Source organism: Ceratotherium simum, chromosome 12, assembly GCF_057802395.1.
Source record: "Ceratotherium simum simum isolate JZ-2026a chromosome 12, ASM5780239v1, whole genome shotgun sequence".
In the NCBI taxonomy this organism is placed as follows: domain Eukaryota; kingdom Metazoa; phylum Chordata; class Mammalia; order Perissodactyla; family Rhinocerotidae; genus Ceratotherium; species Ceratotherium simum.
In genome coordinates, this window is record NC_141911.1 from 21,170,619 (window position 1) to 21,185,276 (window position 14,658).

Consider the following 14,658-nt stretch of genomic DNA (forward strand, 5'->3'; position numbering starts at 1 on the left):
AATATTTACTGTGTAGATATGTATGTGTATGTCTGCCATTGTGCCCTAAGCTTTCATATGATGACAAAATGGTTAAATATGACAATGCACATGAAATAATTCTACAAACAATAACACATTGTTATCCATTATTGTGTGCCCCTGGCAATGATGTCATACATAGTTTTAGTATGTGAAAAATGCTAATCAACTTAAAACCAATTCATACTAACAGCTAACAGGTGAAGAAATGTCTTCCTAAATGACAAAGTAAATTAGGGACATGTAGCAGAGAGCAGTGTTTCTTAAACTGTAATGCACATATGAACTGCCAAGGAGTCTGTTAAAATGCAACCTCTAATTCAGAAGGGGTGCAGTGGGATCTGAGTTTCTATGTTTCTAACAACCTGCCAAGTGATTCTGATGCTTTCAGTCTGATGGCTACACTTTGAGAAACAAGGTCTACGAGGAGATAGTGGGGAAAGCTTTTGACATGAAAATCGTGATCAGACTGAAGCACTCTGGTGGACCATTACATAATAAATCATGTAATGCTGATGGTGCTACAAAAGGAAGCATTCTCCAAAATTTTAGCTTTAGATGTGATTCTTTAATATGAGTTTAAAGAAATGTTTCCTTTGGAATGCACATACATATACAGTCATGCTCACTTAACGATAGGGATACGTTCTGAGAAAGGCGTCGTTAGGCAATTTCACCATTGTGTGAACGTCATAGAGTGTATTTACACAAAGGTAAATGGTATAGCCTACTACACACCTAGGCTATATGGTACTAATCTTATGGGACCACCTTTCTATATGTGGTCTGTCATTGACCAAAACGTCATTACGCAGCACATGACTGTATTACATATTGCTTCATCTAGGCTCAGAAACTAAATGTTCAAGACAATGTTTTCCTCAACCTGACTTATCAAGCTTGTTCAATCTTTATTTTTCTTTACTTTTAAACATTTCTACGGATCTCTTGGACTTGCTAAGGCTGCTATCACTCTTAATACAATAGTGTCCATTCAGCAGGTTTTGCATATTAAGAAAAAAGAAGATCTGTACAGCACATGAACATAACTGAGCAAACTACCTCTAAAAATAAAGGAAAAGTCACAATCTCAAAAAAATCCGTATAGAGTAGATGCTTACATGCTCACAAGAGCTCTCACCTTTAAGTAAAACAGAGGGCAACAGAAAAGTGCCTCATGCAAGTTAATGGTGTGGTCTGTGGTTAATGGCTGGCAGCAGACTTTCGTGAACACCCAATCTGAGCTACAATTTATGACACAAACTACAAACGCCTTTTCTTAGTCACAAAAAACTCTCTGAGAAGCAAAACTGTGACATGTACAGTAAGAGATAGTATGCTTCACATAAGAAGCCAGCTCCCAAACATGGACTGAACAGCTCACATTCTACTGCCTTAGCAAAAGAACAAAACAAGACACACATACACACGTAATGTATCTGGTTTTCTCATTAAAACTAAGATTTTCAAATTAAAAATACAGAAACATTGTGATGAGTAGTCACTATAAGCGTAGTACACGTGAAAGATATTCTCAGTCATTGTGTTCAGATCCAAGTTCTACTTCATAATTTAAGCTAGTTTAAATCAATCAATCAATCCATTTATCTGTCTGTCTGTGAGCATTTTTGCTGTGGTTGAAAACAGTGTAATAAAAATTAAAATGCAGGTCATATACATTTTTAACTCTAAGATGACTCTAAAAGAATCGATTGTCTTTAGATAGGACAGATTATATGCATAGCCACACAGAAGGTGAATAATCTCTTACCAAGGAGAGGGGATTTCCTCCAGTACCCATCTCTTACTTCAATGTAGTCATACCAGCACAAACTACTTTTATATAGGTCCATCGTAGTAAAATTTAAAACAATCTGCAAAATGGAGCGAAACAACACACAGAGTAAAAATGATTATCACTGCACATAGTGATTTGATTCCTGGAGGTTAGGAACCCAGGACTACTGTGAAAACAGATTCACAGTTAATTTTTTTTTCTTTATTATTCTTTTTTATTCTTTATTTTTATTTTATTCTTTATTTTATTCTTTATTATTTTTTTATTCTTTATTTTTTTTCTTAATAAACATCTCAAAAAAAAACGCGTTTTCTCATTCTCATTAATGCTTAACAATATAGAAGCACATGTCGAGTTAAACAAACTCAACATTTTAGCAATTAAACCAAAATTTCTGTAAAGTTACATGAAGAACTGTGAAACCAACAGAAATCTTTATTCAAATAGTTTATTTTGAATTTTCTAAGATAAATATGACTTAAACCATGAAAAATTCTGATTTTTGCCATGAATGTCTTGTTTTTAATAATTTATTTCAAAGACAACCAGACATCTATAATTACGTTAAAAATAACCATCATGTGCCATATTCCAAGAATATAATATCATTGTGTATGTTGCAATGTTTTAAATACAGTCCTAGAATTCAAATTTGTTCATGTAGCTATAATCAAAGGCAGATGTCACTATGCTTCTCTAGATCCAAGAATATATATTCAGAGACCTTTCAAGTTAGAAGATCTTGCACATGACCCTTTATTCTGTATTCTGTTCTGAAATGATGCTGCTTTTTGTTAAGATAATTCAAGAACTCTAGGAAAGACAGTTTTCTTACTGCTTTATAAAAAGACTTTGCTTTTCAAATAATTAACTGTTTTTTTTAATTGATTACACCAAATGTAGAGCCAAAGTAATGTGAGAAATGTGCCTTTCTGATGAAGTAAAATTCATTTGGAAAATATTTTTTATATTCAAAACTCATTCTAACTCTATTCTGCTTAAAATATCTGAGATGCTTAAGGCATACAGTGAACCTGTTCTTTACTCTAGAACTGAAATGGACTTTGGCCAAAAGCAACAAATTATGAATATTTGAAATGCTTCTAATATAAAACTACAGTTTGTCACAATATTTAAAGAATCCCTTTGTGACAGTATAAAAATCTGAATGTAAGAGAACTTTCAAGGAATGACTAAAATAAATAAATAAATATATATATATATATACACACACACATATATATATATACAATAAATCAATCAATCCTGAATGCATATTCCGGAAAAGTATTACCATTTTGTGTTAGAAAATATATACTTCTCCCTTTTCTTGAGCACAACTTTTAACAGAAAGATAGGTACTAATCATGGCAAATCAATCCTTAACTAAGCTTACCCCTTCCCAGATTGAAGATACAGCATAACAGTAAATATTTCTCATGGCATCTTGTATCACGGCAGCACAATGATCACAGATGAAACTGTACACCAAAGTTGGTTATAATTGCCCATATAACTAATCATTTTACAGAGACAGACACTAGTAATTTATCTAACTATAATGAAAGTCACTTGTACCTTACAAGGTATTAACATTTCACCACTAAATTTAACATTTTTCAGTTTCTTCCAACAGGTATTGTCCTAATTACAAAGAGATGAAACCACTAAGGATGTGAAAATAGAGAGACACAGTTCTTTTTAATGTAATACAGTAGGCGTGGCATAATTTGGTTGTGTTTAATAAAAGTGTTTGTTTATTTTTGTCTATCTTATTTATAGTTTTTCTTTTTTCCTTTGTTTTTCTTTTCTTTCACCTAATTTTATCATTCCAAATATTCTCAAAAATGTTTACAAAAATTTCCAAAGTATCTAGGACAAAGGACTGATCATTTTTTTCTTTCTTTTTCAATAATCCTCAACACTTGATTATCAAAATGCATAGTTTCCAAACTGTTTTTGTTTTTTTTTTTGAAGTTGTCAATACGTTTTCTCCTCCATCTCCATTGAATTTCTCCTCCTCCATTAAATACTAATGTAATATTAGGTTATTCTTAGCACACAATTGGGAAATAATTTCTGGTTTTTCTCCTTAACTTTGTGTTTACTTTAAGCCTGCTCCAAATGGGGAATACTATCACTGCCTGATATTAAGTTTCATTCTGCATTTATATTCTCCCTATGGCAACCACCAGGGTTTAAACTTTGTATGATCATACAAGAACTCATTTATTATAGCAGAGATGGCAAAAGTAGAATACAGACACAAACTGTAGACCCCAACGCTCATTTTGTGGCTCCCTTCTTAGATTTAAAGGGGAATTTTATAATGGTGTGCAAATAGTTTCAGCTTCCTCCTTGATGAAAAAAAACATCAGCTAAATTGAAGTTGTGTATCATCAAATTTATTCAAAATTGAAACAATGTGGTTGGATTGCTAACAAATAGTTAATATCTGAAGTCTTGGAACATACACATGCACACACGCGCACACACACACACAGTTGGAAGAGGGATAACTTTAAACAGAAAAGTTTCCTATCTTGTTTTTAATCTATTTTAAACGCCAAGCACCGTGGAGGAACAAAACTGGCCTACTTTAATATAAAACACAGAGTGCTTTAGAAGCAGAAAATGTAATAAAGATAGGTTTTCTCAAATCAAATCTTAGGGCTCTGATGCAGTAAAATGCTAGCCTCTGACTAAAGTTGCTAGCAGAATCCATACTTGAATTACCAATCAAAAGCACTTGGAAAATATTGGGTTGTTTTATATTATGCTATTTTATGCAAATATGTTGCATCTTTTTTCAAAGAATGACGAAATAAAAACTACCTAGCACAATTATATAAATGTCTTATTTCTGATAGTATCAATTTACCACTTATCACTTTAAAATTAATCATAGCTCCCCTGAAAAGTGGGATTGAGGGAGATAAAAGGAACAATTCTAAGATTTCCTGTGATCTGTTAGGAGTCTTAGTTGCTATTCTGCAAAGTTAAATTGATACAATTGCTATGAAGTTTGCTTATTAAAGACTTTGTTGTACAGTGCTGCAAAGTGAAGAATCTTGAAGAAAGGCAGAGCAACAGTCAAGGGACCGGATGTCTGCAAGTCTCCACAGAAAGATATAATCAATGCACTTTTGTCAGCCCAATTAAGACATTATTGGCTACTTAAACTAATTTCATGAGCACCAGAGAAAGACCAATTAGAATAATATTTATACCTTAGACTGCTAAGGATAGGGAGGATACAAAGCTTGTCAATTACACTGATATTATTAAATGGCTCTTTAGAAAGAAATGTTAGAATCAAAAGCAGTGAAATAAAATAGATTTCTGGGATCCAGCCAGAAGAAGCTTGGACAAGCCTAACAAACTTTCTAGCGAGACTACAGTTTTCTTCTCAGAAATACGACTAGGGGAGAGAAGATCAGGGATCAGTAAACTAAATCCCATGGGCCAAATCCAGCCTGAAGCCAGTCTTTGTAAAGAAAATTTTGTTGGAACCTTTCCTTTACATATTGTCTATGACTGCTTTTGGGATACAATGGTAGAATTGAGTTTTTGAAATAAACTGTACAGCCTGCAAAGCCAAAAGTATTTACTATATATCCTTTCCATAAAAATTTGCCAACTCCTGGAATCATTGATCTTCAAGGTTTTTTCCAGCTCTGAATTACATCACGCTAAAAGGAAAAACTGCATCTTTTCCTACGCCTAGAAGTTGTTTGTGATTGGGAGTCAGAAAGCCTGGGTTCAAGTTCTAACTTCTCAGTTGGCTAGTTTACTTAAACTTTGAGTTTGAATAAAGTTTCTTACTGTAAAATAGAGGTCATCATATCAGCCTGATCTCAGTAGAATTAAATCAGAAGGATTTAACTGGATAATGTGTAGAAAAACACTCAGGTAATCTAAAAGCATTGTTAAGATTCTCATGTATTACTATTTTCATGGTACATACTCTCACAATATAAATCCTGAAAACAATTATAAAATAAATAAAAGAATTAATCCAATTTGCTTAATCCAACTATGCCTGGAAACATAAAAACATTAGCTTAATTTTAAAGTTACACAGGAAAACCAACATGTTAAAGGAAGGGATTCTTATATCTGTCAGAACGGCTATTATCAAAAAGACAACAAATAAAAAGTACTGGTGAGGATGTAGAGAAAAGGGAACCCTTGTGCACTGTCGGTGGGAATGTAAATTGGTGCAGCCACTATGGAAAACAGTATGAAGGTTCCTCAAAAAATTAAAAACAGAGCTACCATATGATTAAGCAACTCCACTACTGGGTATCTATCCAAAAAAAATGAAAACACTAATTTGAAAAGATATATGCACCCCTCTGTTCACTGCAGCATTATTTACAATAGCCAAGATATGGAAAAAATCTAAGCGTCCACCAACGGATGAATGGATAAAGATGTGGTATGTGTATACACACACACACACACACACACACACACACACACACACACACACACACATATGCAATGGAATACTACTCAGCCACAAAAAAGAATGAAATCTTGCCATTTGTGACAACATGGATGGACCTTGAGGGCATTATCCTAAGTGATATAAGTCAGACAGAGTAAGACAAATACCCCACTTGATTTTAATTATATGTGGAATCTACAAAACAAAACAAATGAATAAACAAAACAAAACAAAACCCAGACTCATAGATACAGAGAACAGATTGGTGATTGCCAGAGGGGATGGGGAGTTAGGAGGGAGGTGAAATGGGTGAAGGAGATTGAGAAGTACAAATTTCAAGTTATAAAATAAATAAGTCATGGGCATGTAATGTACAGCATGGGGAATATGGTCAATAATATTGTATTAACTTTGTAAGGTAACAGACAGCAATTAGCTTTATTGGTGACCATTTTGCAATGTATACAAACGTCAAATAACTATGTTGCACACCTAAAACTGATATAACACTATGTTAATTACGCCTCAATAAAAAAAAATCTAAAGAAGAACGGACAGCTTAGGGCCTGGGTACAAGTCTCTACCTTACAACAGACTAGCTCTATGACTCAGGCAGATCCTTACTTCTATCAGGGATTAACTATATGGCAGGTGAAAAACAGGAGTTGCATTAAGCTATGAAAATAACTTTTCTGCTTAAATTTATATGATAATATCTGGGTTCTGAAATTTTGATTTGTCATCACCAACTACTCACAGGAGCACTTTTTACACCTCCCTTTCTTTAATCCCCACTCCACTCCCATATCTAATCAGTTGCCAACTTCTATGGATGATACTCTGCAACGCCCCTAAAAACGCTCTTCTCCTTCCTTTTTCACTATCGACGCTCTTCACACTTGTCTGAATTAACTGCGATAGCTTCATAAGATGTGGAAGGAGTTTCAGTTTCACTCTTCACCAATTCATCCTACACTCTATGGCCACTTTAATCCTAGGAAAGTTGGGCTACCATGATGGTATTAGTGGTTTCAGACCCAACTCAATATAAATTTCTAAGCTTGGGCATCAAAGACTCTAGGGTCATAACCGACGTTTGCTGCCTCATCTTTCACTATCTCAAACACAGAATCCTCATCCTTCTCACCCCTGACTACTTGCTGTTGTGCCCTGACACAGCATCCCAATTTCAGCATTCCTTCATTTAACGTGTACATAATTCTACCTGGGATTCCACTTTCCCCTTCCTTATTTCTTGAAACTCTTCACATCTCTCAAAATTTATATCAAATGCTATCTTCTCTTCATTCATTCCCGGATCTCCCATCTAGATCTGAGCTCTCTTATCTCTGCAAATCCATGACAAGTTGTATCTTGCCTTCTTCAGTGATTTTTCAGTTTGGTTATTATATTATTGGGCTTTGCCCTTGCTATATGTTTATAAGATTCTTGATAGTAAAGATTTCTTTCACACATCAAAAAATACATCTATTTTAATGGAATCAAAGATTTATCTATATAGTAATTGCTAAATTTAAGTGGTGCCTTTGGCAGTATAAATATTATATTGTGAATTGACCCCATATGTGTAAACCATTAGACGAGTGGTTAAAAAGAAATTTTTGCAAAATGAAAGTAGTCAAATGATAGCTCTAAATGGGTTATATAGGAAGAGAAAAAATATTAACTCTATTTAAGACATAAGCAATCTGCCCTTCTTAAAAGGCGAATCAATTATAAGGGAGGAAAGAATCAATATTGTGTGCTTCCAGCAGCTCAACACAGTCACATTCTCAGCTGCACCTTCTGAACTATTACCAGCGTGCACTGTGCAACATCAAGCACAACCTTAAATTACAGGAATCTGTCTTTACCTTGGGTGGCTCAATCCTAGGAAGACATATATGTGAACTGACAACCATTTTTCCTACTGTGGTAAAATACACATAACATAAAATTTAACATTTTAACCTTTCTAAGTGTACAGTTCTGTGGCATTAAGTATATTCACATTGATAATGTTACAACAACAATCTTATTTTTTTAAAGAATAATTTTTTCTGAATAAAATAATATATGCTTATTGTAGAAAATAAAAGGAAGAAGAAGAAATAAAACCTATTTTTAAACTCACTAGGAAGAAATGAGCATTGTTTTGGTATATATTCTTCTATAATTTTATTTCTAACATATGTAATTTAAAAATTAGATCTTTTCATGACTATGATTTTTAACCTGCTTATTAAATTTCTAAATATATTGAAAACACAGTCCTCTGGTTCCAGGAAACAGAATCTTTTTTTAGAAAAATTTTGTTTGCAACAAGGGTGCCATGATATTTTTAGATAATAATTCATGTGATAATCTTCAGAGAGCTAAATTTAGTGACAGTTTTCTCATTTTATACTATTTTATTCCTTAATGAACATAATTTGATAAAGAAATTATCAAACATGCCTTTCACTTTTACATTGTATATTCTATGTAATACAGGCAATTTAATTCTTCAAAAAACTCAATCAGTCAATGTTTTCTTTTAGTTTCAAAATTTACTTTGTTTCCAATTTTTCATTATTATAACTAACTTTCCTTGCACATACTCAGATAATTGCTTTAGGATAAATTTCTGGGTTAAAGTACAGGCATATTTTTCAAAATGTGGTACAGATTACCCAAGTCCTTCAGAAGGGTTATTTCAATTTTTACTTCCAGGAGCTGTGTACCCTTGTGATCATTTGATATTATCGTTCTATTCCCTTTGCCAATTTGATAGGTGAAACACAAGATATTGTTAGTTCAAATAGCACTTATTTGATAAAGAGTGAGAGTAAGCAATTTCATATATTGATTGAATATCTATTTGCACTGATACTTCAATAAATATTCTGCTTCCTTAATCATTTTCTAATGTGTGTTAATCTTTACTTATTATTTAATAACAAGCCTACTTATATGTGTAGTATCAATGTTTTATCATCCATTTGTGCTATAATAGTTCTAATTTTGATTTTTGTGATTTTGGATTTTTATAAAAAACATTTATTTTATGTAAATAATTCTAATAAATTATTTTACATTTTCTCATTTTCAATTTATGTACCTAAAACATCTTTCCCAAAATAAAAAACAAATCACTTATGTTCTCTTCGGAAAAGTATGCAGTATGAAGTAAAAGTTAAATTTTTTCCAAATACTTAAAAATGGTTCCATTATTATTCATAAAAAAAACTTTCCCCAATTTATTTGAAAATTTATTTCAAATATTTAATTTATTTTTATCTTTCCTCTATTTATTTATTTATATCATCTTTATAAATGAGTACATGACAAAAGTCTTCTGTGCCCTCAGCCATAATTCTGGCCCTTTTAGTTTGTTCAATTGATTCAGAAGTCTATTTTGGCACAACCACAGAATTTGAACTACTGAAGCTTCGTAATGTTTTTCTACTCCATTACAGTATAGTCCACCTCTCTTCATTAATTCCTTTCAAATTTGCCTTGGTTACTCCAACCCCTTTATTTTAGAAATAAATTCTAGAAAAAATTGATCTGGGTACAAAATAAAAAATCTATTGGAAATTTATTTGGAATTACATTCAAACTATATATTAATATGGGAAAAACTGACAATTTATAATACCTCCTGAAACATGATATGTATCTTTACATCCTGCTACATGATATGTCATTCTGCTTTAGTCCCACAGTAAAGTCTTCAGTTTTCTGAAATCTATTACATTTTAATACATCTGTTTTTATTTGATCACCTCTAGTCCTATTTTTCAGTTGATTCTTTTGAATTTTTGAGAAGAGAAAACATATTCTCTATAACTAAAGAAAAATGTAATGATTAGCTCTGCCAAATGCAATCTATGTGACCTTAGGCAGATTACTCAATCCTTTCTTAAATTCAATTTCTGCATATGTAAAAAGGAAATAATTATAATACTAAACTCAGTGGGGTGTGAGGGGACTAGAGACATTAAACCCAGTACCTGGTAGAGTGTAAGCACTCAATAAATATTAGTTTCATCTATTCACTGGATTGAAAAAATAATCCTTCTATTCCTAATTCAACAGATTATTATTAAATATACATATGGAATTCTAGTTTTACCAGCATACGGAAATTTTTAAAGAGTTATTTTTTCCATTTTGATATATTATTTGACAAATTAACATATTTTATATCATTGAACTACTCTCAAATTACTGAATCAAAACACTTGCAAGTTTATAAATTATACAGCTTGATTTCATTTGATTATATTTACATATAACATTCATGTGTTTATATTTACATGTAAAGCACTTTATAATTTTTTCATTTGTGTTGTATGATGTGTGCCTAGCAGAATTTTACTAGTTTCATAAAATAAATGAAGAGGCTTAACATTGTTTCACAACGCACTTAAAATACATTTGATTGCATGGGAAGTATATGAATTTTTACAATTTGAAAAAGCTGCCTTGAGAAATCATCTCAAGCAGCACCACTTTAAAATAACTTTTTTGTCAGCTTATTTTATATGACTATTGACTCATTAAATTTTTAGTGCTCAATTGAATCAGTTTTGACAACTTTAATTGCCAGGATTTCACATTAAGAAATATTTCAAATGAAAGTTTTTCTGCAAGTTTTAGTTTTTAACAAAGTTGAATATATAGCCAGTTATATCCAATGAAATTATATTATCATGAATTCAAGTAAAAAAATATCCACATTTTCAAATAGAAAAAATATCACCAAAAATGCTAATTTATAAACATAATCTAAAGTATAGACTACAGGCAGGACAAAATAAGCCCTGATGGAAGTCTGAGATTCAAGAAGGAATACTGAATAAAATTATTTGGTAAATCTTCAACAAATGCTGTTGGGAAAAATGGATCTGAACATGCAAGAGAATGAAGTTAGACCCTTATCTTAAGCCATATACAAGAGCCAACCCAACAATGGATTAAATAAGACCCAAAGCTATAATACTGCTAGAGAAAAACATACGGGAAAAGCTTCATGATATTGGATCTAGCAATGATTTCTTGGATATGGCACCTACAGCATAGGCAACAAAAGCAAAAATAGATAAATGGTATACATCAAACTGAAATGCTTTTCAATCAACAGAGTAAAACGGCAACTACAGAAAACAGGACAATATTTGCAAATCATATATCTCATAAGGAGTTAGTATCCAAAATATATAAGGAACTCCTACAAGTCAATAACAAAAAACCAAACAACCCAATTTAAAAATGGGCAAAGGACTTGAATAGACATTTCCCCAAAGAAGACATACAAATGGACAATGGGTAAATGAAAAGATGCTCAACATCACTAATCATCAAAGAAATGCAATCAAAACCATAACAGATATCACCTGACACCCATTAGGATGGTGACTACCAAAACCCAAAAAATAATACATGTTGGTAAAGGTGTAGAGAAATTGGAACCTGTGTGTATTGTTGGAGGGACTGTAAAATGGTGCAGCCACTGTGGAAAACAGTATGGAAGTTCCTCAAAAAATTAAAAATAGAGCTAACAAATAATCCAACAACCCCACTTCCAAGTATATATCCACAAGAATTGAAAGCAAGGTCTAGAAGAGATATTTGTATACCCATATTCATAGCAGCACTATTCACAATAGCCAAAAGGTGGAAGCAACTCAAATGTCCATCGATAGATGAATGGATAAACAAAGGATGTTATACACATACAATGGCATATTATTCAACCTTAAAAAGAAGGAAATCTTGTCACATGCTACAACATGGATAAACCTTGAGGCCATTATGCAAAGTGAAATAAGCCAGTCACAAAAGGACAAATACATATGATTCTACTTACATGAGGTATCTAAAGTAGTCAAATTCATGGAAATAGAAAGTAGAATGGCGGTTACCAGGGGCTGAGCGGAGGGGAAAAATGGAGAGTTGTTGTTTAATGGGTGTAGAGTTTCAGTTTTGCAAGATGAAAAAGTTCTGGAGATGTTTCACAATAGTGTGAATGCACTTAACACTAATGAACTGTACATTTAAAGATGGTTAAGGAGCCAGCCTGGTGGCATAGTGGTTAAGTTCGTGTGCTCCGCTTCAGCGGCCCAGGGTTTGCAGGTTCAGATCCCGGGCACAGGCTTACACACCACTCATCAAGCCATGCTGTGGTGGCGTCCCATACACAAAATAGAGGAAGATGGGCACAGATGTTAGCTCAGGGACAATCTTCCTCAGCAAAAAGAGGAAGATTGGCAATCGACGTTAGCTCAGGGCCAATCTTCCTCACCAAAAAAATAAATAAATAAAAATGGTTAAGATAGTAAATTTTGTTACATGTTTTTGATCCCAATAAAAAATATTTAGTAAATATTTGCATACAGTTAAGTAAATGTTAAGTGCAAAAAACAATAATAATATCTCATCTGCTTCAGGAAGCTTGAACAAAAATACAAAACAATAATATATAAAATGAAGATAATTTGAATTGGAATCTTCTTTTAGGATCTTTTTATGGTTTGGGAGGAAGATAAAGATACTAATTAAATATAACTATTAAGAAAGTAGCCTGACAGAAAAAGATTACCAAATAATAGACTATACATTTAAAACTTTCACACCAGTAGAGAGAGAGAAAATAAGAAGGCAAAAAGTAGAACAAAAGAAACAAAGTGGGACACAGAGAATGCAAATGAGAAGTAAAAATACATCAGTAATCACAATAAACGTAACTGCAATAAGCACTCTAGTTAAAGACAACATTTGCCATCATGGATGAAATAAAAAATAAAACCAAAGTATTTGCTGTTTAAAAGGGATACACCTGAGACACAAGATCACAGAATGATTGAATGTCTAAAGCAAGATAAAGATATCCCAGGCAAAAATATTAATCAAAAGAAAATGTAATTTTATTAATGTCAGAAAAAATAGAGTTTTAACCTAAACCACGACTAGAGATGAAGAGATTCATTATATAATAATATAGTGTAAAAATATATTTTAAAACTGTAAAGAGCAATTAATAAATCTACCAGTGACAAATATTAACATGCCTTTCTAAATATTTTATGGTGATGCAGTCAAAAACAATAATATAGAGAATATAAAACAACACAATTAAAAAGACTAATGCCTATATAGAGAATTTTGCACCCAACCATTGCACAAAACACATTTTAAAAGATTATTTTTATGAATATTTGTCACTTCCAAGGCCATACTGCCAGCCTCAAGCTATTTCAAAGACTGACATCATACAGACTATAGTCTCTCACCAAAAAGCGACCAAGGGAGAAATTAATAAGCAAAGGAACCTTGGAAATACAACATATGTTTGCAAATAAGAAAAACATATGTTATTAAAAAATATGGGGGGTTGAAAAGAAATAAAGACAAAGAAGATATTTAGAATTGAAAAATAACAAAAATACTATATGTCAAGCTGGTGAAATTCGGATTAAGTAGTTCTTAGAAGGAAATTTATAGCCTTAAACATTTGCAGTGGACAAGAAAAGATGCTTTAAATTAATGAGTTAAACTTCCAACTAAAAAAGCAAAAAAGAAGAGCAGAATGAAACCAAACATTAAAAAAGAGAAAATAATAAAAACACAAGAATGAAAAATGAGCTAATATTGTTCACTGGCCACTTATAACAATACAATTTATTTGCTCATCATCATATATAATAGTAAAAAAAATAATACAAAAGATGATAGATTTGTTGATTTCTTCCTATTTGCAACATTTTGGAAAATACAGTTTTATTGGTAATCATACATACAAGAAAAGTGAATTAACTTTGGATGCTAACAGTATGGGTACTGCAATTGGTAAGAGAAACTTTTCGTTTCCAGATATTATCTTGCTCTTAGGAGATGATTTAATTTGATTAATCTTGTTCCAAAACTTTTCATATTCTATAATATTTTCTTTTCAAAAATATGTATAGTTTTAAACTTGCTCTGAAGCCTTATCATCTTTTATATTTTGTTCTTCAGTACATATTTAAGAATGATTTTCACAATATATTTTCAGAGACATTCAAAGAAACTAAACAGAAATTAATCAACACCTCTAACTATATTACAATATAGACTTATAATTCTTAAATTAAAAATAACTGCATAAAGAATTATGTATGCATCTATGTATTTCAAGTTAGTTGTCACTTTTTATGTATAAAATCCATTTATGTTACAGAAATGTTTCATTCAGGTATTGCAACACTGGACAGCTCCACATCCATGATTCTCTTAACAACATTCAATTATCAGAAATATCAAACTTTCTTTAACTGCGATTGCATTTCCACCAAAACTCAAAGTGTATGTGAGTCATTCCAGATGAATTAGTCAAAAGCAAATGACAAAAGTCATTTAATAA

The 14,658-nt window shown here is 32.0% G+C and overlaps 1 protein-coding gene across 1 annotated transcript in view; it reads right to left on the minus strand.

Annotated features, from left to right (window-relative positions):
- TLL1 (tolloid like 1) overlaps positions 1-14,658 on the minus strand; it is a 196,513-nt gene that overhangs the window by 57,189 nt on the left and 124,666 nt on the right. The window contains exon 10 of the mRNA XM_004433468.3: positions 1,793-1,895. Within this exon, the coding sequence (XP_004433525.1) occupies positions 1,793-1,895 (103 nt within the window). The remainder of the gene's footprint in view (positions 1-1,792; positions 1,896-14,658) is intronic.